General features: G+C 39.6%; 2 protein-coding genes and 1 long non-coding RNA gene across 6 annotated transcripts in view; 2 read left to right on the top strand and 1 right to left on the bottom strand.

Annotated features, from left to right (window-relative positions):
- Positions 1-3,983: 3,983 nt before the first annotated feature.
- Positions 3,984-7,413, top strand: LOC135277955 (uncharacterized). Its single transcript, XR_010345489.1, has 3 exons — positions 3,984-4,053; positions 5,048-5,108; positions 7,321-7,413. It is a non-coding gene; the product is annotated as an uncharacterized LOC135277955 (long non-coding RNA).
- A 10,365-nt stretch (positions 7,414-17,778) lies between these two features.
- Positions 17,779-19,383, bottom strand: LOC135277920 (serine/arginine repetitive matrix protein 1-like). The gene has a single exon (XM_064384095.1). The coding sequence runs from the start codon at positions 19,381-19,383 to the stop codon at positions 18,337-18,339; it is 1,047 nt and encodes a 348-aa protein (XP_064240165.1). The 3' UTR covers positions 17,779-18,336.
- A 186-nt stretch (positions 19,384-19,569) lies between these two features.
- Positions 19,570-26,708, top strand: part of PDE7A (phosphodiesterase 7A) — a 124,910-nt gene continuing 117,771 nt past the window's right edge. For all 4 annotated transcript variants that reach the window (XR_001109134.2, XR_001109133.2, XR_001109132.2 and 1 more), the window contains exon 1: positions 19,570-19,710. Coding sequence is in view for 1 of the 4 variants with exons in the window: in XM_012463702.2 (XP_012319125.1) it covers positions 19,573-19,710 (138 nt within the window). In the remaining 3 variants the exon portion in view is untranslated. The remainder of the gene's footprint in view (positions 19,711-26,708) is intronic.

The raw sequence follows: 26,708 nt of genomic DNA, 5'->3' as shown, positions 1-26,708 counted from the left end.
TGGCATAGAATTCATTGCCAAAAAGAAATGAGTCATTAAGCTAGGAGAAAACAGGGAGAAACCTTAAATGCGTATTGCTAAGCAGAAGAAGCCAATCTAAAAAGGCTATATGTTACTATGTGATACTATATGATTTCAGCATGATATTCTAGAGAAGGCAAAACTAGATAAGACAGTAAAATGACCAGTGGTTGCTAGGAGTTTAAGGGGAGGGAGGGAAGAATGAGTAAGTAGAAGACAGGAAATGTTTAGGGCAGTAAAGCTACTCTGCATCATATTATAATGGTGGCCACACGTCTTTACATATTTGTCAAAAACCATAGAATATACAACAGAAAGCGTGAACCTTAATGTAAACTATGGTCTTTGGTTAATAATATTGTATCAGTATCGGCTTATCAATTATAACAAACATACTACACTAATGCAACATGTTAATAATACAGGAAATTGTTGGGAGAGATCACATTGGGGTGGGTGTGTGTCTGTGTGTGTGTGTGTGTGTGTGTGTGTGTGTGTAGGGATGAGGAACTTTATGGAAACTCTACTTCCTGCTTAATTTTTCTGTATACCTAAAAGTGCTCTAAAAAAAATAAAGTCTGTAAATTTTAAAAGAGTAATAAAAAGATCATATTGAATAACAAAAAATATTGTGGATCTCAAAGAGCTCTTGCTTAGGTGAGTTATATCTATCAATATTTATCATATTAGAAATTTAAATTTTTTTAATATTTATTTTAAAATAACCATAATAAATCTATTACATGTTAACATAAATAACACTTTTGTTTAAAAAAATTGTATTTTCCGGCCGGGCGCGGTGACTCAAGCCTGTAATCCCAGCACTTTGGGAGGCCGAGGCGGGTGGATCACGAGGTCAGGAGATCGAGACCATCCTGGTCAACATGGTGAAACCCCGTCTCTACTAATACAAAAAAATTAGCTGGGCATGGTGGCGCGTGCCTGTAATCCCAGCTACTCAGGAGGCTGAGGCAGGAGAATTGCCTGAACCCAGGAGGCGGAGGTTGTGGTGAGCCGAGATCGCGCCATTGCACTCCAGCCTGGGTATCAAGAGCGAAACTCCGTCTCAAAAAAAAAAAAAAAAAAAAATTGTATTTTCCAAAACAATAAAAAAATAGCGAAAGGAGTTGCAACGTTTTACATTTTTGTGAATCTCTTTAATATCTGGCTTAACAGAAGACAACTTAATGCATATATCTGTTTCTGCATTCAAATTGTTGCAATATATTGTTTTGATTGAATTATGTGAAGGAAATCTAACCTCACATACATATGCAGTTGGAAAAAGGGGTAGTATTTTAATAGGCTTTTCATATAATGGTGGATATTCTTTGATACAACAACCCAAACTTGACAAATGGTAGTTTCTTAAAGGTTTGCTGCAATGTAAAATCTGAAACTTTATTATAAATGTTTTTTTCTTATTCTGTTACATTAAAATTCACTGGGCTCTCTTGAGTTCTGAATGTATCTTTTTACCAATGCATGCTTTTGCAAATTATACATTCATCATTTAAAAAATACTGTTTCGTTTTGTTATGCCGATTTTCCAAATGTTGGCACAGTGTATTACACAATATAAAAAAATTCATTAAAATCACCACTGATCTCATCAGAAATATGTTAAGAATTAAGCTCATAGTGGTAGATAATATTTTCTAAAATTCTAAAATTCACTTGAAAGTTTGGACTTTGTCATTGATGACAAATACTGTCAGTTGCTTACCTTGGAGTAAAGTTGTATTCTTCATTTTAGAGGAAACATCTATCAAATGTCAAATTCTTAATAACCCTAGTTTGTCTGTCAGTCATTGCTTCAGGTAAAACGGTATTTCATGAAAAAAGCAGCTGCTTCAGTTCCCATTACAAACAATGGCATTAATGTTTTCCTTGAGACAAGCATCAAACAGCCTAAGTGCTATACACACACTTCTCATTTCATCCCACAGTATATTAACAAGACATTGACTCAAGGGTTGACATATAACAAAACTAATAATTTTTACTTCAAGGACATGTGTAAGCTAAAACTGGCATTTTTGAAATATGAGTACATAGCAGTGAAGAATGAAATGACTAGTAGCACAGTTTGCTCTGTGCTAAGGCACCAGCAGTTTTACCCTTTCTTTCATAACCTCATTGCAAATGTCACCACAGTGTAAAGGACAAAGAATGTTTTCGTATTCTTAGGAAAGTAGTTTTGATCTTGTAGACCCTCTGAAAGGGTCCCTGGGAAATGCTGGAGTCTAGGAACCACACTTTGAGGACCCCTGAACCACATTATGTTAATAATGATAGTATGAATGTAATGCTACCATTATTGTGCTTGAGTCAGACATCCCTGTAATTCCTTAAGCTGTACTACTTCTCATTTCTTATTAACCAGTTTGTTTGACAAATATTGTTTGTGTGTTGGGTACTTAGTGAACCCCAGAAACGATTGCTGCCCATAAAGATCATGGAAGGTGTTAGGGAAGACAAAAACGTAAAGCAGACATCAGAAACATGATCAGTCTGAAAATTTTAACGTGTTATGGAATAGCTTAAACTAAAAAACTTTCAAACAAAATAGATATGATAAGACATTTCCATTTTAGCCTTAGTGAGTTTGAGGTTTAAAGGGGCAACGTGGTGCATGAACTTTCAGCAAGAAGAAAGAAATGCTTTTAACAAGAAGTGAGAAATTAAATGAAGCACAGTATAGTTTAAGAAATAGATTGATGTTTTTATTCTTAGCTATTTTGAGTAATTGAATGAAAATTTGATTGAGAAAAAATATAAAGTAGGGTTTCTTAGCCCCAGGAGCTGAGAACAGATAATAAAGGTGTATGGTTAAGTGAGAAACTGACGATCTACCTTTCAGTAACAGAATTTGAGTGTTTTATTAGTTTAAATGTGTTTATAATTGTATTAAGTGCTACAGCAAAACACAGCTAACAATCTGGTCAAAAGTGAGTGAGAAAAGTAATGTATGTAAAACACTGTGGCTTCTTTGCTCACAAGGAGCATCATTCATTCTCTTATTTGACAAATAGTAGGTTGGTACAAAAGTAATTGTGGATTTTGTCATAAAAGGCATGGCCCAAAATGCAATTACTTTTGCACCAACCTAAGATGTATAAAATGTTTAAAGAAGATGCCCAACATTTTGAAAATCTGAAAACTTTAAAGTGGCATGGAGTAGCTTAAACTAGAAATTTTTTAATGAGATGCATATGATGAGTAATCAGAAAGGAACGCTCTCAACTAGGAGAAGTACAAGGTGTTTTTCTAGGAACTTCAGTGAATACAAAAATGATTCAGACAAATTCTGCCTTCACAGGACTTATGATCTTGCAGAAGAGTGAAGATGTGCATGCTGGAGGGCAGTGGACATTTGTTGCTTTATTTTGGCTTCCAGTAACTGAATTCTCTTGTAAATGTAGGGACTCTCCCATTGTATGGGTCTTTGGGAAAGGCAGAGTCTTGCCATCTACTATGAAACTCAAGGAGTCAGATATTCCATGTCCTTGAACCCTACCACTTTAACTGTGGGTACTTAACCTAGGATTAGCAAATGTATGTGTCCACCCTGGACTTCAAATCTTAAGCAAGTGGTGAAAGATGAAGGACAAGAAGGAGAGATCGTATTGGCTCCTAGACCTAGCAGCAGCAGTGGGATATGGCAACAATAAAGATGGTGGCATCCTTGCCAGATGCTTCTGCCTGGCCTACAGATAACTCTGCCTGCTTCTCGGCCATCCATTCTGTGAAATTTGTCTCTGTGAGAAAATCTCCTAGAGGGCAAACATTTGAGTTGTACCTTGAAGAATACTGTAAATACTGGCAATATGGTACAAGAGCATTCCAAGATAAAAGAATTGCCTGAGCAAAGGCATTGAGGTGGGATATTTATTTATTTATTCATTCATTCATTATTTTATTTTGTATTTTTTGATTTTCTACTCTAGATAAAGTACTATTCTAGATACTGTGGATACAGTGATGGACAAGATCCAGTAGTAGTTGAAGTATGGAGCAGAGAGAGATGGGGTAAGTAGAAAGGGTTCAAATTACAATAACATTACAGAAATAAAATCAGCAAGGCATTGTAACTGATTGGATATGGGCAGTGAGGATGGGTGGGGAGTTTTGCACCCAACTGAACAGGATGGTACAGGTGTCATTAACACAAGGAGATCAGAGGAAGAAAGTTAGGCAGGGAGGGTGATCATTTTCATTATAGACTTACTGAATTTGACATTTAAAGGGGCAGCATGGTGCAGAAATCTAGCAGGCAGTCGGAAATTAGTGACTGAATTTTGAGAGAAGGAATAGAGATTTTGGAATCATGTTCACAGAGGTAAGAGATTGTGAAGCAGCGGGGAGGATGGTCATGGTGGGGGAATATGTGTGTGTCTCTCTGTGTGCCTGGATGTAATGTAGACTGACAAAACAGGGAGTACTGATCTTTGAAGAACATCTGAATTTAGGGATCCGAGAGATCCAAATGTGTATACGAAGAAATATAATACGATACCCAGAAAGGAAGGCACCTTAAGAGAAGTACAGATGGTCCTATATGACTTCATAAGAGAGAGATTTCTTCCACCTGAGGAGTTCAGGAAAGGCTTCACTAAGGATATGACATTTAAACCAGGTCAGGCCAGGCGTGGTGGCTCATGCTGTATCCCAGCACTTTGGGATGCTGAGACAGGTTGATCATGAGGTCAGGAGTTCAAGACCAGCCTGGTCAACATGGTGAAACCCTGTCTCTACTAAAAATACAAAAATTAGCTGGGTGCAGTGGCGGGCATCTATAATCCCAGCTACTTGGAAGGCTGAGGCAGGAGAATTGCTTGAACCTGGAAGGTGGAAAGTTGCAGTGAGCGAGGTCGCGCCACAGCACTCTAGCCTAGGTGACAGAGCAGGACTCCACCTCAAAAAAAAAAAAAAAAATTAAACTGGGTCAAATTTTTATTCATGCATATGCAAACTTTTTATCTCTATTTCTTTGTGAACTTTCATCCCTGCACATTTATTATAGGTCTGAACAGTGTGATCTCATTGATGGAATGAAGGAGGGTCAACTGAGGATTCTTTGGCAGGTGAAATGCTCCATAGATTATGAAAAATAATTCTTCCAGTTATCTCATTTATGTCACTGGACCCTGTCAAAAGTAATTTGTTTCTTGTGGCTTTGTTATAGAATTTTTTAAAGATATTTTATGAAAAAAAATAAGTCTTCTACTTGTAAAGTATTCCTTTCATTTAAATTTTATTACTTTTTGTTTGCCTTATGGTTTATCTGTTCCTTTGTGTGTACTGCAGTTTTACTTGCATAGAGGCTTGTAGTCTGTGTGGTTTATCATAATTGCCAGCAGATATATTGCAGTTATTTTATTTTGTCTGCTGGGGTTGGATAGATTGCTTTAATCAAGGAAACAGACACCAAGAGTTGAGTTGTCAAGGCATATTGTTGCCAACAAAGTGTATAGGCATGATTGGTAACATTCATGTCACTCAAAATAGGCCCAATCTGAATTAAAGAATCCATGTACAGAAAGTGTCAAGGAAAATCATAAGCAAACAAACTTCAACTTGGTGAATGACTGCTTTTTTCTTGATCAACTCAAAATATTTGAAATGAAAAGAGAAAGTAGGTGTCAGAATATCTGAAAAGCTTCTTCAAGGCTTTCTGGAAAGACAATAGAGGACAAAAGTGTGATAAGAGCTGTGATGAGATGTAGCACAGTCTCCAGCACCTGTAGCAAAGGAAAATCACGGTCATGCTCTGAGAATGTGAGCATTGGGAGACCAGGGGGCTGTGCCTTCCGAGCCAGTGTGGGGACCTGCCTCTGCGGGGGTCTCATTCTAGAGCTCAGATAAGAGTGGTGGGCTAAAGCAACGAACTCTCAAAGAGTATATCTTGGCCCAATCCTTTCAACATTTCCTGAGGTGGGCCAGGGGACTGGTTTGTGGTAAAATATGCCTAACATGAAATTTACCATTTCAGTCCTTTGTAAGTGTTCAATTCAATGGCATTAAGTACAATCACAGTGTGTGCAACCTTCACCACTATTTCCAGCACTTCTTCATCATTCCACACGGAAACTTTACACACATTAAACACTAACTCCCTACTCGTCTCTTTCCCTAACCTCTAGTAACCTCTATCTACTTTCCGTTTCTATGAGTTTGACTTGGGCCCAAGTTGATCCTCCCACCTCATCCTCCAGAGTAGCTGAGTCCATCAGTGTGCCACCACAACCAGCTGATTTTTTTACTTTTCATAGAGATGGAGTTTCACCATGTTGCCCAGGCTGGTCTCAAACTCCTGGGCTCAATCTACTGGCCTCGGCCTCCTAAAGTGCTGGGATTACAGGCGTGAGCCACCGTGCCCAGCCCAATGCCATCTTCTTAAAGCGGGCTTCCCTGACCTCTGTATCCCACTTTCTAAAACACTTCCCTGTTTTATTTTTCTTCATGGCACCTAACACTAGCTTGTTATGTCATATGTCATGTCATGTACAGTCATGTGCCACATAAACATGTTTCAGCCAGCAATGGACTACATACACCATAGTGGTCCCAAAAGGTTTAATGGAGCTGAAAAATTTCTATCTCCTAGTGATGTTGTAGCCATCTTCACATCATAGTGTAAGACATTATTCATATGTTTATGATGACACCAGGATAAACCTACTGTGCTGTCAATCATATTAAAGTACAGTGCATACAATTATGTACAGTACATATTTTATATTTACATAAATGACTATGTTACTGCTTTATGTATTTGCTATACTATACTTTTTACCATTATCTTAGAGCATATTTCTTGTACTTATTAAAAAAAAAAAAGCCAACTGTGAAACAGCCTCAGGCCAGTCCTTCGGTAGGTGAGGAGGCATTCCAGAAGAAGGCATTGTTATCATAGGCGTTAACAGCTCCATGCATGTTATTGCCCCTTAAGACCTTCCAGTGGGACAAGATGTGGAGGTGGAAGACAGTGATACTGATAATCCCAACTCTGGGTAGGTCTAGGGTAATGTGTATGTTCGTATCTTAGATTTTAACAAAAAAGTATAAAAGGTTAAAAATATACATATACTTTAATAGAAAAAAGCTTTATAGAATAAATATAAAGAATATTTTTGTAAAGCTGTATAATGTATGTTTTAAGCTGAGACTTATGATGAAAGAGTCAAAACATTTTTAAAAATTTGTCTGTAAAGCAAAAGAGGTACAGTAAGTTAAGGTTAATTTATTATTGAAGAATTGGTTTTTTTGAGACAGAGTTTCACTCTTGTTGCCCAGGCTGGAGTACAGTGGCACTATCTCGGCTCACCACAACCTCCACCTCAAAGGTTCAAGTGATTCTTCTGCCTCAGCCTCCTGAGTAACTAGGATTACAGGTATGTGCCACCACACCTGGATAATTTTTGTAATTTAAGTAGAGACGAGGTTTCACCATTTTGGTCAGGCTCATCTTGAACTCCTGACCCTGGGTGATCCACAGCCTCCCATAGTGCTGGGATTACAGGCATAAGCCACCGTGCCCGGCCTGAAGAAATAATATTTTAAATAAATTGAGTGTAGCCTAACTGTACAGTGTTTATAAAGTCTACAGTAGTGTACAGTATGTCCTAGGCCTTCACATTCACTCACCACTCACTCACTGACTCACCCAGAGCAACTTCCAGTCCTGCAAGTTCCATTTGTGGTAAGTGTCCTATACAGGAGAATTATTTTAAAAATATTATATACCATATTTTTACTTCCTTTTCTATGGTTAGATACATTTAGATACATAAATACCATTGTGTAACAATTGCTGACATTATTCAGTATAATAATATGCTGTACGGGTTTGGAGCCTAACTGCAATGGGCTATTCCATCTAGCCTAGGCTTGTGGTAGGTTAGGGTTTCTAGATTAGTGTAAATATACCCCAGGATATTCACACAATGACAAAATCATCCAAGGACATGACTGATAAGGTATTCCTGTCATTAAACAATGCATGAGTGTATTTATATGTTTATTTCCACTCTCCTCCATTAAAATTTTAACTTCATTTAGGGCAGGGACCAATCTCTATCTCATCTTTAGTGCCTATGAGAGCACCTAACAGATAGTAGTCATTCAACAAATATTTGGTGAATAAACGAATGAAAAATTGATTTGAAATTTTAAAAAATTAGTGAGTTTTCAAAATTTTTGATTAAAATTCTGTGTATTAATGTCCTAGGGCTTCTGTAACAAAGTACCGTAACAAATTGGTTGGTTTAAAACAAGAGAAATTATCTCACAGTTATGGAGGTCAGAAGTTCAAAATCAAGGTGTCAACAAGGTTGATTCTTGCCAGCACCTCTGAGGGAGAGTCTGTTCCATGCCTCTCTCCCTGCTGCTGGTGATGGCAGACAATACTTGTCATCCCTTGGCTTGTAAATGCATCAGTCCAGACTCTGGTGTCATCTTCACACGGCATCTTCCCTGTGTCTGTGCCTTCACAATGCTGTCCTCTCATAAGGACATCTGTCACAATGCGTTAGGGAATTATGCTGTTGTCTTCCTATAAGGATATAAGACACTGTTGTCTTCTTATAAGGATATCTGCATAGTGCATCCTAATCCTGTGACCTTATCTTAATTTGACTAAGTAATGACCCTATTTCCAAATAAGTTCACATTCTAAGGAAATGGAGGTTAGGATCTCAACATATATATTTTTTGGCGGCGTGGTGAGGCAACCATAATTCAACCCATTGATGCAAGACAGGTGAACCTCAAAATTGGGGCTTAGACTGGGAGGGCTCTTGGCTTCACCCAGGAAAGAATACAAGGGTAAGCCAGTGGTGTTAAATAGCAACTTTTATTGAAGTGGCAGTGTACAGAAGCAGCTCTACTCTCTGCAGAGCAGGGCTACCCCATAGACAGTGTGCTCAGAGATGCAGCTCAGAGGCAGTTTCGCAGTCATATTTATACCCACTTTTAATTACATGCAAATTAAGGAGTGTTTTTTGCAGAAATTTCTAGGAAAACAATAATACCAGTTCATCAGGTCATTGCCATGGAAAGGGGCAGTAACTTCCGAGTGTTGATAAGGCAATGGTAAACTAACATGGCACACTGGTGGGCATGTCTCATGGAAAGCTGCTTTACCCCAGCCCTTTTATTGTTAGTCTTCAGTTTGGTCTTGTATCTGAGCCCCACCTCCAGAGTTGAGTCCTGCCTCCTACGTCATCGTTAAAATACACGATAACCAATTGAAACAGAGTTTCCCTCTTTGTTGCCCAGGCTGGAGTGCAGTGGTGCGATCTCTGTTCACTGCAACCTCCACCTCCCAGGTTCAAGTACTTCTCCTGTATCTCTCTCCTGTCCCGAGTAGCAGGGATTACAGGTGCCCACCACCACGCCCAGCTAATTTTTGTATTTTTAGTAGAGACGGGGTTTCACCATATTAGCCAGACTGGTCTGAAACTCCTGACCTCAGGTGATCTACCTGCCTTGGCCTCCCAAAGTGCTGGGATTACAGGTGTGAGCCACCATGACTGGCTGCCTTAAGATCTTAAATATTTCATTATTTAAACAACTTTCAGGCAGATATTTGGCCCTAAGACAGAGAGGGCACTAGAAAATGTAAACAATATATATGCTTTCTTTAAATCTCTCACTATTTTATATAAAAATTATAGTTAAGTTCAGAGATATTTGTTAGTGTAAAAAATTGCTTAATAATTCATTTTTAGCTTCACTGTAAAAAATTTTGCTATTTTGAGTAAGATTTATTCTGTTCAATATTTTATGTTGTTACTGTATGGGGTGTGAGGGAAAAAGCCCTTTGTTCTTTACATTCTTCTTCAGAAATAGCAGGGAAGCAGCCAGGCGTGGTGGCTCATGCCTGTAATCCCAGCTCTTTGGGAGGCGGAGGAGGATGGATCATGAGGTCAGGAGTTCAAGACCAGACTGATCAACATGGTGAAACCATGTCTCTACTAAAAAGTACAAAAAAATTAGCTGGGCATGGTGACCCGTGTCTGTAATCCCAGCTACTTGGGAGACTGAGATAGGAGAATTGCTTGAATCGGGACCCGGGAGGCGGAGGTTACAGTAAACGGAGATCACACCACTGTACTCCAGGCTGGGCCACAGAGCAAGACTCTATCTCAAAAAAAAAAAAAAAAAAAAAAAAAAAAAAATAGCAGGGAAGCTGAAGGGTGTTTTTAAAAACAGAAAGTCAACTTCGGATAGGTATTCACTTCAATATTTATAACCAGCAACTAAAATTTGTGATTCCGTATCACTAGTCCTCCCACATCCCTTAATTGAACAGATGAATTTTCTACTGTGCCTTAAAAAAAACTAAATTGATTAGTTGTTGTTGTTGTTATAGTATTGTTTAACCTCAAGTGTAGAAATGAACTTGGAAGTACGGGCCCTTTGTGAAACATCTCCTGCTCCAATTCAGATACACAGAATTAACATGATTATATTAGTGTCGTAAGGTTGCTGTAACAAATGACCATCAACTGGGTAGATTAAAACAACAGAAATGTATTATCTCACAGTTCTGGAAGTCAGAAGTTTAAAACAGAGGTGTTGGCAAGGCCAGGCTCCCTCTGAATGCTCTAGAAGAGAATCTGATCACGCCTCTGTCTTAGCTTCTGGTGGTTGCTGGCAGTCCTTGGTGTTCCTTGGCTTGCATAATTACCACTTGAGTCTCCATCTCCGTTTTTTGTGTGTGGTTTTTTTTGTTTGTTTTTTTTTTTTTTTTTTTGAGACAGAGTCTTGCTCTGTCGCCTAGGCTGGAGTGCAGTGGGGTGATCTTGGCTCACTGCAAGCTCCATCTCCTGGGTTCAAGCGATTCTCCTGCCTCAGCCTCCTGAGTAACTGGGACTACAGGCGCATACCACCATGCCCAGCTAAGTTTTTTATTTTAGTAGAGATGGGATTTCACCATGGCCAAGATGGTCTCGATCTCCCGACCTCATGATCCACCCACCTCAGCCTCCCAAAGTGCTGGGATTATAGGCATGAGCCACCGCGCCCGGCCTCCATTTCTATTTTTACATGATTCTTCCCTGCAGGTATGGGTGCCTCCAAATCTCCCTCCTCTTATAAGGGCACCATTATTGGATATAGGGCCCACCCTTATCTCCTGTATGACCTTATCTTAACATGACTGCATCTGCAAAGACCGTATTTCCAAATAAGGCCATACCAGGAATTAGGACTTCTTCATGTCTTTTGTGGGACATAACTCTACATAATATGATTATTTTAATTTTTTGAATGAAAAGCATAATGTATGTACATAGCTTTTAGAGTTTAACAGTTGATGATGTCATAATAAACCTAACAGTATCATGTCCCATCCCTATGCACTATAAATTTTTGCTCTGCTATAGCAAGAATATTTACTGCTTTTAGTTGTTTCTTACAAGGACTTAGCTTCATATCATTAAACCACATGTCAGACGGGCACAGTGACTCACACCTGTAATCCCAGCACTTTGGGAGACTGAGGTGGGCAGATCACCTGAGGTCAGGAGTTTGAGACCAGACTGGCCAACATGGTGAAACCCCGTCTCTACTAAAAATACAAAATATTAGCTGGGTGTGGTGGCAAACGCTTGTAATCCCAGCTACTCAGGAGGCTGAGGCGGGAGAATCCCTTGAACCTGGGAGGCAGAGGTTGCAGTGAACTAAGACTATGCCATTGCACTCCAGCCTTGGCAAAAAGAGCAAAACTTCATCTTAAAAAAATGTAAAAATAAAAATAAAAATTAGTAAATTTAAAAATCACATCTCTTGATTTCTGAAATCCTTGCTCATGTAGGAAAAGAAAAAAATAAAAAACAAAAAATAAATAAAAATTAAAATTAAAATTGAAAAAATAAAAATCACATCTCAATTTTTGATGTCTATTAATATTCTACTGTGTAAGATGAAAATTTGGCTGTCTAATACCACCCAAGGAAACACACACTTTTCATTCCCTTCCACTTCTCAATATATTTAGCTGTAACACCATATTTTTGCTAAATCAATATTCAGCAATTATATTGTTGTGAATATGTAACTATTATTTATAAAACAGGTATATAATGTATGATGATTAAATTTCTTTTACAACTTCTTTTTCTCAGTGTTATTAATTCAAGTTTATTGGTTTAATTTTCTATGTCGTCATAATAAATGTATTCCCAAACTCTCTGCCAGAGCTTCTCTCACTGTGTTTAGCTACCACAGGTCGCCTGTTAGTTCCATTTTCTTCCCAGAGCTTCCATCTTCCTGCTCACAGGTGGCCGCGTTGCTGTCTCAGTCCTCTTTGTTGCTGTGACCCAGGGACTATCACTTGGGGCTCCCTTCCCCTCTCCCCTGTGTTGAGGCTCCTGTTTGCTATTTCCCTTTCCTGGTATCTATCCTCCCTCCTCTTTCTAGAGTACATTACCTAATAGCTTACTGAGAAAAGTTGCAGTGGGAACTACATAATTGAGTTCTTCAGTGTCTGAAAATTATCTTTATTCTGCTTTCACATTAAATTGATATTACGGCCAGGTCTACAGATTCCTAGATGGAAAACCATGTTTTCAGAATTTTGAGGGCTTTCATTACCTTTTAGCTCCAAATTTTCTGTTGAGATGGCCTTTGCTATGCTGATTCGTGGTCCTTTGTATGTGGCCTGTTTTTATATTTATACCCCGGAAGACATTTAAGTTCTTAATTTTGTCCCCATTATTCTAAAATTTCACAATGCTATGCCTTGGTGTAGATCTTTTCTCTGTCCATTATTCTAAGCACAGACTTGGCAGTCTCCATCTGGAAACGTGCCCTCTGGTTCTGCTAAATTTTCTTAAATTATTTTCTCCCCACAATTTTCTCAGTTCTGTCTTTCTGAAATCATTATTATTTGGATGTTAAACCCCCTGGACTGGGACTTTAATTTTAATATCTTTTCTCACATTATCTATATCTTTAATTTTTTGTTTTACTTTTGGGAAAATATATTTAACTTTATCATTTAACCCATTCATTAAATATTTAAATTTTTGCTATCATAGTTTTTTAATTTAAAAGATCTATTTTGTTTCATATCATTCTGTCCTTATACTTTATAACTTCTTACCTCTCTAAGCATATTGTTGGGTTTTTTGAAGGAGTTTCTCTATTGTTTCTGTTTCCCCGTGTTTTTTTTTTTTCCTGTTTAATTCTATCATGTCTCATGCTATAGGATTTTTCCATATTCTGATAATGCTTGATTACTCTTTCATATTTAAGAGTGAGATGCTGTTATGCTGTTTATGAGCTCCCTGTGCATGGGTGGGGTTTAGCTTAGAATTATGTGTGGACCTACTTATTTGGTCAGAGGACTCCCAACTGACAGCTCCAGCAAAACTTTTGCCTTGGGGAGGTTCATTTTTTTTTAAAGAGGAATCTTCCAGCCTCTTGCCTGGAGGATATAAACTTGGCTGTCACCAGGTATGCAGACTCTCACTTAGGCCACCTCTTTGCATATGTTACTCTTACCCTCAGCTCTGCCTGGTGAATCCAAGACTAGAGCCTGTTTGGATCAGTCCATCCAATCTTCTGCGGAGGTGAAGAAGAGCAAGTTACCTGTCTACACAGCCTTGGGGAGGAGATCTGAGGTTCTGACCACTTGTTATAAAGAACTTCAATTGATCTTTTCTTTTTTAGCCCATGTGCATCCTTGCCTCGTAAGATGGGTGGAGTCTCCAGTTTCTGAGATGTTCCTGGGTCTCTGCAGTAGGAATCAGCTAGATGTAGCCCTCTCCACTTGTAAGCTCAGGGTTTAGCTTTCCATTTTGCTAGGACATATATAACTTATCACCTTCAGTTTCCGAAACATGAACTTCTTATCAGTTTTCATTTCTCCTCCTTTTCTCTTTGTCCTGAACTAATGCTTTATTTTCTTCTTTCAGTGTCATTTAGGAGAGTTTGAGGAGGAAACAGATCAATACAAGTATACAGTCTGCTGTGTTTAGCTAGAAATCTTCTGACTGATTATTCATTAGTGTACTACCATGGAAGTGCTTGTTGATTAGTAGTGTTGGACTACTAAATAGTATAGGGAACTAACCCTCAAGTGAAATTTTTCTTCAATTACCCTTTTATTTTATTGTGTGTTTATCATAACATTAGAGACAGTTTATTTTTGCTCACAGTTTATAAATTTAATGAGTAACTTTTTTTTTTGAGACGGGGCTCGCTCTGTTGCCCAAGCTGGAGTTCAGTGGCACAATCACAGCTCACTGCAGCCTCGACTTTCAGGACTTTAGTGATGCTCCCACCTCAGCTTCCCAAGTAGCTGGAACTTCAGGCACGTGCCACCACACCTGGCTACTCTTGTATTTTCTTTGTAGTGACAGGATTTCACCATGTTGCCCAGGCTATGAATAAGTTTCGTTATAAAATAATATAGGTTTGTCTTAGAAAATTTGGAAAATACAATTGATTAGGAAGATATTTTAAAAGAAAAGGAAAAACCACAATCCCACCACTTCTAACATTTTGGCCTATAACCTTGGAGACTACTTTTGGGGTTAGGTAGAGCTTAGATTATAAGATTCACCAGCTAAGTAAGTTGAATTAGTCATTTAAAATCTTCCTACAGTAAAAAGTGCAGGTCCAGATAGTTTTACTAGTGAACCCTATCACACACCTGTGGAAGAAATTATCCCACTTTTGTACGTCAACACTTTCAGAAAATAGAACTGTTAGGAAGCTTTTCCAGCTCATTTTATGAGGCAAATATTGCCCCGACACCAAAGTCAGATAAAAACAGTATAAAACAAAATTACGAATCAGAAGGAGGAGGAGAAAAGCAGACTTTTATTTGAAATGCTTTAACCTACTAGGCAATGCCTGAAGGACTGGTCTTTGCTTTGCCTAACTCAGATCTCAAGCAGGGAGAAGCAGTGGCTGCTGCTTGGGAAAGTTACTGGGAGACTGGTCCATAGACACTTGGAGTAAGACATTATGGGTGGAGACATATAATAGACCACCAAAGGCCTCAAGGAGAGATTCATTTGGAAAATAAGACATTAAAAAGCAGCTGTGTACACGGAGAAATTTAAAAAGCTACACAATGGCCCAGCCAAGATGCATGCTCATAAAAGAACTCATAAGATCTTAAGCTTTCTCCTCAAGCTGATCCTAAGACTTAGAACCATAGACCACCTTATTAGTGAAAAACTTCCCTGACACAGGGAGCGTCTGCAAAGACTGGAAGAGGTGTCTGCTTTCTCAGCTGCCCAATTTTCAACAACAACAAACCCCCACAATGCATATTTCAAAAACCCAGAAAAACATGTCCCTTTCAAAGAAGAAAATGAAGTAGCAGATACCTTTCCTGAAAAAATACAGACATTAGTCTTAGTAGACAAATACTTTAAAATAAGTGTCTTAAATATGCTGAAAGAGCTAAGGGAAGATGTGAACAGAGAACTAAGGGGAATCAGGAAAACAATATGTAAACAAAATTAATCATCAGCAAAGAGATAGAAATTATAAAATGGAACCAAATTCTGAAGCTGAAAAATACGATAACCAAGTTGAAAAATATACTAGAGGGGTTCTGCAGTGGATTTGAACAGGCAGAAGAAAAGAATCAGTGAACTTGACTATAGGACATGTGAAATTATAAATTTCGAGAAACAGAAATAAAAAGAAATAAAGAAAAGTGAACAGAGTTAAGAAACATATGTGACACCATCAAGCAGACTAATACATGCATTATGGGATTTACAGAAAGAGAAAAGGGAAAGAAGCAGAGAGATTATTAGAAGAAATAATGACAGAACACTCCCCAAATTTATGGAAATCATGTTTAGAAATCTAAGATCAGCCAAATCCAAGTATGACAAACCCAAAGAGACCCAGACCAAGACATGATGACACTGTTGAAAGAAAAAGACAGAATTTTAAGAGCAATGAGAGAAAAGCAATTCTATATATATATGGGATCCTCAATGAGATTATTGCTCAATTTCTCAGCAGAAACCTTGGAGCCAGAAGGCATCTAAGGCATCTGGTTCCCTATAATCTGTTGAGAAAAATATTTGCAACTGATTTGCAACTGATTTCCAGATAGTTCTGCATTTTATGGTGCAGACAGTAGACAGCTACAACACGATGGTCCCTCTCTGGGGTGGTTCTAGAGGCAGTAAAGAGAAATATTCCCAGTCTTCAGAACTTGGAGCAGTGTACATCTTGTTTGAAAAGAGGAATAGTTACATGTAGAGGTCTATACTGGTTCATAAGCAGTACTTGACTGCTAGGATCGATGGTTTGGACCTTGGAAGGAATATGATTAGAAAACTGGTGACAAAAAGGTCTAGGGAAGGAAAACATGTTAGAAAGATTAAATGGGCACATAATGTGAAGATATTTGCATCTCGTGAATTCTTTCTAAATATTCAAGTTGGCTTTTATATTTCAATGATGTAAAAAATCTCTTTTATAAGAATTTTGCAGTTTTTGTTACTTTTCTCTTAAGTACTTTTCTTTTGCTGCTGAAAGTAATAACATGTCTTTATTTAGGTTTAACCTTTGTTCCCTGTGATCGTTAATTTTATGTATCAACTTGGCTAAACTATGATGTTCAGTCATTTGGTCAAATACCAGTCTAGATGTTGCTATGAAGATATTTGTAGATGTGACTGCCATTTAAAATCCATTGGTTTTAAGCAGACTACTCTCCATAGGGTGGGTGGGACCTTATCCAAAGAGTTGAAAGCATTAAGAGCAAAGACTCAGGTTTCCTGAGGATGACTCAGTTCTGCCTCAAGACTCCAATGTAGAAACCCTGTGTGAGTTTTCAGCCTGTGGGTCTGCTGTGCAGATTTCAGACTCAAGACTGCAATTTCAACTCTTACTTGAATTTCCAGCCTGCTGGCCTGCCCTACAGATTTCAGACTTGCCACCCTCCACAAAAACGTAAGCCAATTCCTTAAAATAACTCTCTCCCCTCTTCTCTCTGTATGTACATCCTATGGGTTGCGTTTCTCTGAAGAACCTGATTAATATGCTCCTCAATACAGTAAAGAACACAGTAAACAGCTGAAAAACTCTGGTCTTGAGATGCTGTGTGGTATGATGGAAAATGCATGGTTCTGAAATCATAGAGCAGAGTTCACTGGAGCAAATGACTTATGGTCTTGTAACCTGATAAAATCAGGATAAAATTACCTGACTTACATGGCTATTGTGTTGGGTAAAGTTAAACATTGTATGTAGAGTGCCGGTCATGGTTCTTGGTTCACAGGTGCACAGTAGTAATCAACTATGTTGAAGGCGGATGCATTGTTCAGTCATCTACTTGGTGCTCTCAGTGTCATTAAATGATTTAATCAACCTGCGTCTCTTAGATGTTATTAAATGTAGTATTTTATTTAGCACACAGTAACATCACACCAGTATCACTTCCTGGGTGGTTAGATTTACACAGAATTCAAACACTATTGGAGGTTAGTTCTTGCCACTTATCTGTGTAAGGTCTAGGGCGAATTTGTTTCCATGAGTCTACTCTCAATTCAGATACTAATAATTACCTTGTGAGGCTTTCGTGAGAAATAAATGTAATAACATGAGAAAACGTGCTCAGTATAATCCCAAGCATATAATAGATGCTCAATACATCTACTAGATGTTGTGGGAGTAATGAGGATTTCAAAGGTGAGTTGGATCAGTTGTTGTACTAAAGGGGAGCTTACATCATCTAATGAAGACAAAATCCACAAGAACACGTTGGGAGTTAACAGTTCTTTTAATAGTAGAAAGCAGACAGGTAGAAAAATATCCACATAGGAGGTATAAAGTTTTAGCTAGAGAAAAGAAACAGATGTCATGGGAAGATGATAAAAGGTCTATTTTTGCTTATTTACCGGATTATGTGCATTTGGTATGTGATCTCATCATCAGTGGAAGCTATGCAGTGCTTTCAAAGGCCTGCCACCTTGCCAGTGGCTAGTCATCTCAAATAAGTAGAAGGGTGGGTGCCCTAAGAACTGAGCCAAAGCAACAATTTTGCCAGTAGGGGAGAGCTTTTTCAGGCTGAAGTACCAAAGGCCAGAATGAATTAGAAACAATCAGTTGATGGTGAAAGCCTTGACAGTTTAGTGAGAAATGCGACAATAGGAACACTCAAATTACATATCTAGCTTACAAAACAGGTCAAGAGCTCTTTATTTTTTCTAGCTTTGGAAAAATCAAAAACCAACAAACAACGGTTTTGGTAGGGGGCATGCAGTCTACTTTTTTCCTTTGTCTTCTCAATACCATCCTTCCTCATTCTTTTCACCCATACTCTCACTTCTTTCTCAGTCTTTTTTCCCTTTGTCTCCAGGCCCCCTCCTCACTTCGGAATTCTTGGCTCCCCCTCCTCCCCTCCGGCTCGGGATGGCCCCGGGGCCGCACCTGACAGGGTAGCGCTCCAGCCCTGCCCCACTGAGGGACTGGCAGTGACGTAGCGGGGAGCATGGTGCCCGCGCGGCCCGCTGACGTCACTGCCGCAGCGGTCCCTAGCGAAGCCCATGACTGGGAATTCAAGGAGGGAAAAGCCAGCGGTGACCCCGCGGTGGGCTGAGAACGGCGAGTGCGCCGCGTGCTATGGGTTTCTGGGGTCGGCAGTCCCGAACGGCGCTTCTTGCGCGGGATGAGCCCACCCCATACCTTCAGCGCGCTGGAACGCAAGAGTTTAGCGCTCAAGGGGATGCCCCGAAACGGTGGAGCCTCGTGCGCACGCGCCTTGGGTTGCGAGGAGCTAGAGGAGGGAGTTACGGCGGGGAGTGAGGGGAGCTGCCGATGAGGTAGATGGAGGAAAACGTTTGCCGGGTGGGGACCCGGACAGAGTTCCAGGGTGCGGAACACAAGTAAGGCTACTGTTGCCCTCGGCCGCTTGCCCGTCTCCCTGGGCGCTGTGGCGGCGCGGAGCGCTGGGCCTGCGGCGCGGCGTCGTGACGTCACGGTGGCGGCCGCCCTGGTTGGCGCAGGGTCCGCGGCTGCAAAGTGTGAATTACGCCGGGCTCGCGCCGGCGGCGGAGTGAAGTCAGGCTCCGGGGGAGGGGAGGGGCAGGACTCCGGCGGCGGCGGCGGCCCGAGCTGGACGCGGCTCCTGAGTCCCGCGCGCCCAGGGTCTGGCCGCTGGCTCCAGCCGTCTTGCACCGCTTCGCTCTGTCCGTGCTCCGCTCGAACTCTGCAGTTCCCGTACCTGCTCCTCTCCGCCGAGGAGCCCCGGGGCGGCGGGGTTCCCTTTCCGACTTTGCCTTTGCTGGCCCCGCTTGCACCCCGTCCCCCTCGCCTGGAGCGAGGCGCGCGCTGGTCTTGATAACTGGCGCCGCGGCTGCCGCAGAGCATTTCCACCGGCGGCCCGAGCGGAGGGCTGGGGTTAGGGAGGCGTGAGCGCGGCTTCCCGGCCCGGGGTCGGCGCCCGCCCGCCCTGCTCCCGCCTCGGCCCGGAGCCCCCGAGTCGCGGCCCCCTCTTAGCGCAGGGGCCGGCGGCCGCGGCAGGGCGGGCGCCGCGCGGAGGCAGGGCGGGTGTATTCAATGGAAGTATGTTACCAGCTGCCGGTACTGCCCCTGGACAGGCCGGTCCCCCAGCACGTCCTCAGCCGCCGAGGAGCCATCAGCTTCAGCTCCAGCTCCGCGCTCTTCGGCTGCCCCAATCCCCGGCAGCTCTCTCAGGTAATCGCCGCCGCCGGGCCCACACTTGGGGGCGTCTCTCTTTTGTTTCCCTTTGCCCACCCAGCTTCACCTCCGCGACATCCCGCAGCCCGCGCATTGTCCATTGTCTGGGGATTTCTAGCCTGGCCTTTCGATTGGAGAGCCTTTTCTTTGACTCTTCCTGTCTGTCCCCCCTCAGTTCTCCAGCCTCTCCAGAACCCCCACCCTGGTGGGCTCCGGGATCCTCTCATCAGACCCTCCCCAGGCCCGTCACCTTTCGTGCCCTGCAGTTTAAGCCCCAGGAATGACCGCCCTCCTCTTTTTCGGTCTGGAAGTTGAGTCTTTCTTCCTTAGTTGTGGCCCCCGAGCACATCTGTGCTCCCCCGCCTTGCAAATACCTGCCCCCCTCCCATACGCACACCTGTACGTGGTTCGCGCCTCTCCTCCCCCAGCTCCCGTGCGCCCCGCGGCGCTCGCCTGGTCCTGCAGGTCCTTCTGAACAATAGGCCTAGATGCCCCGTGGCTGTCGTCTCACCGACTCCTTCGTTTCTGTGGTTGTGCTTTAAGGGGTATCAGAGGAACAAATCTGCAAAGTTCGTAGCCAAGAATCAGTTTTGTTTTTAATTTGATAAGGAGATTTTTAGGAGAGAAACTGCTGATTTGCACTCACGGGAAGACTTTGTTTTGAGTGGTCCAATACCAGTTGCTCCTGAGCGTTTTTTTCCTGCGGTGATGCCATTGGCACAATTCCTTAGTTTTGGGTAATTTTGATTGCCAGACTTAAAACAGAGAGGTAAAAAGAATTTTGTTTTGTTTACACCTGAACTTAGTGCCCTCACTTTCTGCTGCTGCCAGAAGTTATGACTAATGATCACTTCTAAAATCAAATATGTTTTTCCTGTTGTTTAATATTATCTTTTATGGGAGTATATTTTCTCTCTCCCTTTATATTGTATCTTGAGCAAGGTAGGTAGGTAGGGGTGTGTGTGTGTGTGTGTGTGTGTGTGTGAGTGATTTCAGGTAGTGTGGACAGCACCTAGTAGAGATTTTGCTTGTAGTAAGTGTGTAGTAAATATTAGTCATTTACTTCTTTGCCTAAAGTGTTTGTAGAAGGAGCAAGAGCCTATATTTGGGTTTCTCTCTGAATCCTTTTTTTTTAAACTAAGACTTATTTCACAGCATAAGGTAATGAAGTCAGAGCAGACTTGCAAAAATTACTATTGTGTCGTTTAGAATAATATTACATTGTTAATTTATTTTGAAGGTTAGACCTGTGATCTGCCTTTTTAGTACCACTTAAAGCATTTTCAGATTGTAGAATTAATGTTGAGGAGATATTAATGCACTGATGAAGAAGGTTTTTAATAGTAGTAGTTAAAGGTTTTTAATGATAGTAACTTTTTTCACTTCTAAATATGATTTTACTTCCTCAGATCAGCAGGCACATGATTAATAACTCATTTCCATTTATGTCTGAATAATAAAGACAATCACTGATTATTTATAAAATTATAAAATGTGTTCTTGTGCTCTCTGAGGAGAAAATGAATGAGAAGGAAGATTCCAAGGGATTAAAATGAGACTGATGCCAGGGGTTTTACCTGATGTCTTAATTAATCCACAGAGACCAATTTTAAGCTTCACTTCTTGATTCATTTTCTAGCCTTAGGTTTAAATGGGTAATGGAATTTTAAAAATATGATTGTGGCAGATGAAGCAAATACTGTAGAGTTACACCAAATTTTCCTAACCTTTACAACTTTTTAAAAATTTTCTGAACCCCAAAGTGAAGTATATAGGAACTTCTTAAACTTTGGACAGAAATTTTCCTCAATTAACACTTTTTCTACTAACATTGTGGTAAAGGTGAACTTAGTGGATGCTGAGATGGATATATTTGTCGTTATCAGGACTTTGCATATTATTTAATAATAAAGCATATGTTGATACTGATTTCTTTAGGCCTAAATGGGAATTTGTAATAGAAAAAAAGGAGACAGAAAACCTTGGAATCCTGCTCAGAGCTTGTAAAATAAGTATTTGGTTTAATCAAATACTTTCTTTACCCTTGAATTTTTAGTTCCTAAGCCTGAAGGTACAGAAGTTATAAAAAGTTTAACTGGTTTTGTAATTTTAAGAGACGTAGAAAAAAAAACACTTTTTTTTTTAAAGACATTAAGTAGAATAGTTACAGTTTTTGTGCTTTAAGATATGCTTGAAACTGGCAATCTTTTCATTTTCTTATCATCACCATAGTATTGTAGCCCAGTTCATAGTAGGTACTTAATAAATATCTGTTGAATGAAAGAATAGGTAATGAAATTATCTCTGACTGAGCATCAGTTTTAAATATGAAAACAATATGGGAGCATCAAAGTACAGCACAAATTCATGTATCCAAAACTGGGTTGGAACTTGTAGCTGCAGACCATAACTGTTGCAGGAATAAACAGAAAAGACTGGGTGACCAGAATTGATTTGGAGATTGTCTCAAAGCCGGTGTGTTTTAGGCAAAATTCAGACACAACTTGTTTGCCAAGTAGCAGCAAATTTGAAGTGGGGTGGGAGGCTGCCAGAGTCGGTTCACACTGACAGCAGCAAAAGTTGACAGACACACCAAAGCCAGGGAACAGAAGGAAAACTCTTTGAAGCCACAGCAACTTTTGCAAGCACCCTGGGACATTTAGTTCAGGGGCTTAAGTGTTATATGACACAATAATTTTTAGTAAGAATAGTATTAATAGAGTCTGTTTTTAAAAGTTGAAAGATGTGTACTGTTTTATTTTTTTAAAAAAAAGATTTTCATGCCGAAGTGTTGGTGCTGAAGTGGACAAGCTTGAGTTACCTGGAAAATTCATTTATGTGGAACACCAGCTCTTCTGAGGGTGCCAAGTAAATGAGGCATGAATTTTTTGTTTTAAACCAGGACGTATACTATTTCAAATGGTTAATATGAGTTTTTTGAATTAGTGAGTGATAGAGAAAGTAGATGAAGTGTGTTCTTTGTCATTTTTGGATAACCTATTGTTGATAGCTGAGTTTAAAGATTTGTCTTTCAGAATAACATTCTTATTTGGAAAAAAAATATTGTGAAGGCAGAAATTGTGTCTTGTTCACCATTGTATTTATGATGCTTTGCATAGGTAGGTTCTTGGTAGATGTGAAAGTTGGGTATATTACCAAAGCACTGCAGTTGGAATTATTCAGTCAGATTTTCTATGCACTGGAAGCAAATCTTATATGGGATAGAAATGTGAGTTTTAATTTTTAGAAATCTATCATTAAACCATATTATTTCTAATTGAGCATTTGTCTTTTTTCTTTTTAAATAAACTATTTCACAAATGTTTACTCATAGAACAGCTTCTTGTGAGTGAGGTTCCTTGTGTTAAGTGTTGAGAAAATGTAAAGAATTACAGGTTGAGCATCCCTAGTCTGAAAATCTAAAATGCCCCAAATGGAAACTTTCTGAGTACCAGCATGAAGACTGAGAGCCTGCTGTTATTTGTTGCTGTTGTTGAACAGCTGTTGCACGTATTCTGAGGATGCTACTTGCTGCCTAGTTACCCAAAGCACATTATTTCCTCACTGTATTAATGTTATGTTGTTTACTGTTAAGTGTTTATGTGTGATTAAGTGGGAGAAAGTGATTGCTTATCACTAGCATATAAATTCAGAGTCAGAAACGATGTTGCCAAACAAGTACAGATCATCCACATAGGTGATAAGATCGTCCACATGGTTGATGAGACACCTTTGCTTCCTGGTGGGTCAGTGTATACAAACCTTGTTTCATGCACAAAATTATTTTAAAAATTGTGTAAAATTGCCTTTGGGCTATATGTATAAGGTGTATATAAAATATAAATGAACTTTGTGTTTAGATGTGGGTCCTATCTCCAAGATATCTCATGATGTATACACAAATACTCCAAAATCAGAAGAAGTCTGAAATCCAAAACACTTCTGGTCCCAAGCATTTTGGATAAGTGATACTCAGCCTATAGTAGCTTTTTGTTGATGTTGTTTTAATTGTTTGTAACACTGCCAGCCTAACCAAGTTTTCCTTTTTATGCATACCCTTCCATATACACAACCATTTTTCAACTACAGTCATTATTTCCATTCTTGTCTTTAGCAATGTTCTTAGCATATGGCAGATTATCAAGGTCCTGTGAGTGCCAGAATAGTTCAAACCCCCTTGGATAAAAATTGGATGCTTCTTCAGGAAATTTACAGAATTGTGATGGAGAAAATGGTAGGATTATAGATGGTATAAGTGTATCAAAGCGTTATGAGACTCTAAGGAATGTATACCTAAATTTCTGGTTTAAATCAGGGCTAGCCTTATGTAATCGTAGAGGCTTGCTTAGGCCAGGAACTGAAGTGAAGCAGTTGTTTCTAGACAAATGGGTGAATGTAGGGGAAGGAGGAGGGAGAATGGCCCACATGGATATGATCAGAGCTGTTCAGTAGAACTTTCTGTGATGATGGAAATGTTTTTGCACTATCCAATAATAGTCACTAGCCTTATGTGGCTAGTGGGCACTTGAAATGTGGTTAGTGTGACTGAGGAAATGAATTTTTATTTCAGTTTTATTTAAATAGCTGCATGTGGCTAGGAGCTATTGTATTGGTAGAGCAGAGGTACAGTCTTAAACTAGGGTGATGTCATGTTGATCTATGAGCAACACGTTCTTGAATGTTGAACATTGTTGTTTTTAGGTTTTTGTTGATGTGTGTAAAACTTCATTTAATAAATGCTTGATAAAGTCTTTAAAATCACTAGGTTGGGTCAAAAGGTAAGAACTTTTTTGACATTCTCAAAAGGATCTATCCTTTGACAATACTAAAATAAATGATCATATCTGTTTCTCCAATCATATGTTATTAGACATTTTATAAACATTTTGCTACTGAGGTAGATGCAGTGTGGTGTAATGAGTTTGTTTTAAATTGCAGTAAGCAAGAGTGTGCTTTCTGAAGTATTGCTTTTGCTCTTTGGATCTGCTCTTTTGCAAAATTTTATTTGCATATCCTGTGCTCATTTGTAAGGGCTCTTGTTTACCCAACATCAATATATAAATGTGCATTATTCCAAATTACTGTTAGCATAATAGTTGCCTCTTTGCAGACTTAGATACAGAAGCTGATACAGGGAATAGTGTGGCCAGTGAGTGGGATACCCCAAGGGAAGTGGTAATATTTATGAGACCTTCCTATCTGTGTACTCCCAAAACACCTATTTTGTTGGAACTTTGGCTTCATTTCTGTTTTCAGAAATGCTTCATACTTTGATTGAAATTTAATACTACCATACTTTAGCTTTCACTTCTGAGCTAATATATGTTTATATTTCAAATACATGCTCAAACATAATGTAAATCCATAGTGTATTTGGGGTGGGAGTGTAGTTCTAATAAGGTGTTCAAATTGCTAGTTTATAGGTTGTCAGGAACATATTTAGTCTAGGGGATGAGATTTATAAGCCGAGATTTTAGTGCTTTGTTGCTATGCCTAGAGTTCCATCAGCTGTACATGCTGTCTACCCAGGAATTCCTTTTTAAATACAAATGTCTGCAAGAGGTAAAATATTAAGCCCTTCACAGAAGTTAGGAAAAGACGGAGCTCACTTTGGGTGGGAAGAGGGAGAAGTGCCATTCATTCTGTTTGAGGCAATTTTCAACTCTTTCTTTTCTCTTCACTTCTCTTCCTTCACAGTTGACCAGAGCAGTTTTAGAGAATTGGGTTCTTTTCTGAAGATGGATATATGGGCAAGTTTGGGAAGAGAAGAGCTGAAGAAATGGGGAGTGGACAGAACTTAGCTTCCTTCTTGTTTTTGTCTAGGGTCATTAGCAGTCATTTAGCTGTGCTAAAGACCTAGTAAATTTAGATGATGAAGAAACCTTATTTCAAGCCCTCTTAAGGAATTTAACTTTCTTTGTTTTCTTAATTTTCTTGTTTGACTGTATGGATCACATTTGTTTATGTGTTTATATAAAATTGATTTCTGATTTTGTTAGAAGTCTCTTGACTAAAGATCTTTTCAGATCTAGACATTCTTAAATTCCCTTTGTTCACTACAAAAAACTCCAATTCATTTTGAATCTTCTAATTTAAAAATCATTCAAAACTTTTAGATTCTGGCTGTGAGGTTGCTTATCTTTTATGGTTAATTTGAATTGAGAGAAAATTTAGGCTTTATTCCCTTCCACATTTAAATGGCTTATTCTTGTCTAAAAGTAACATAGACTTTGTTGATTTTTTTCATATTGTTGCCAAACATGCTTTTCAAAAAGTTATTCACAAATAAGTGATACTTTCATGTATTTGCGTTCAGGTAGAAGTGTTCATAGGATCAGCATATGAGGAGAGGAACAACAACTAGATTTGTAGATGAACCTTCTAAACTTGCAGTGCTTTATTTTGGCTGCTGGTAGGTTCCTTTTATAAGGGACCTGTGCCACTGATTGTATGGTTGACATCAGAAGCATCTCCTGCTTTTAATTTTCTTTGAGTAGCAATTTTGGATCGCTGCTCCATGCCTCCACCTGCTGGTAGGGATGGCTCTTCATTTTCAAAAAGTGATGGCTAAAAGGGGATGGAGAAGACCAAGGCAGGTCAGGGTAGAATTTGGGGAGGAAAATCAGTTGTTAACTGGATAACTAAATTTCAGCAAAGCCTGCTTTACTCTTCAGAATTTTGAGGAGAACAAACTGTAACTTAGGACCATATAAAGTACTTGGCAAATAGTGCCTAATAAAGATGCAGTAGTTTTACTTTAGTAATGATTACAATTAGAGCTGACCCTGCAGGCTCCAACTCCACATGAAGTCAAAAATCCACATATAACTTTTGACTCCCCAAAAACTTTACTAATAGGCTACTCTTGGTGAGAAGCCTTACTGATAAACAGTTGATTAACACAAATTTTGTATATGTGTTAATCTGTTAGACAGAATCTGTGTATATTCTGTCTAACAATAAAGTAAGCTAGAGAAAAGAAAATGTTATTAAGA

The sequence above is a fragment of the Aotus nancymaae genome, unplaced genomic scaffold, assembly GCF_030222135.1.
Source record: "Aotus nancymaae isolate 86718 unplaced genomic scaffold, 86718_ANA_hifiasm-v0.15.2.pri h1tg000036l, whole genome shotgun sequence".
Taxonomy (NCBI): domain Eukaryota; kingdom Metazoa; phylum Chordata; class Mammalia; order Primates; family Aotidae; genus Aotus; species Aotus nancymaae.
The sequence above is the reverse complement of the archived record's forward strand: the minus strand, read 5'-3'. Positions and strand labels throughout refer to the sequence as shown.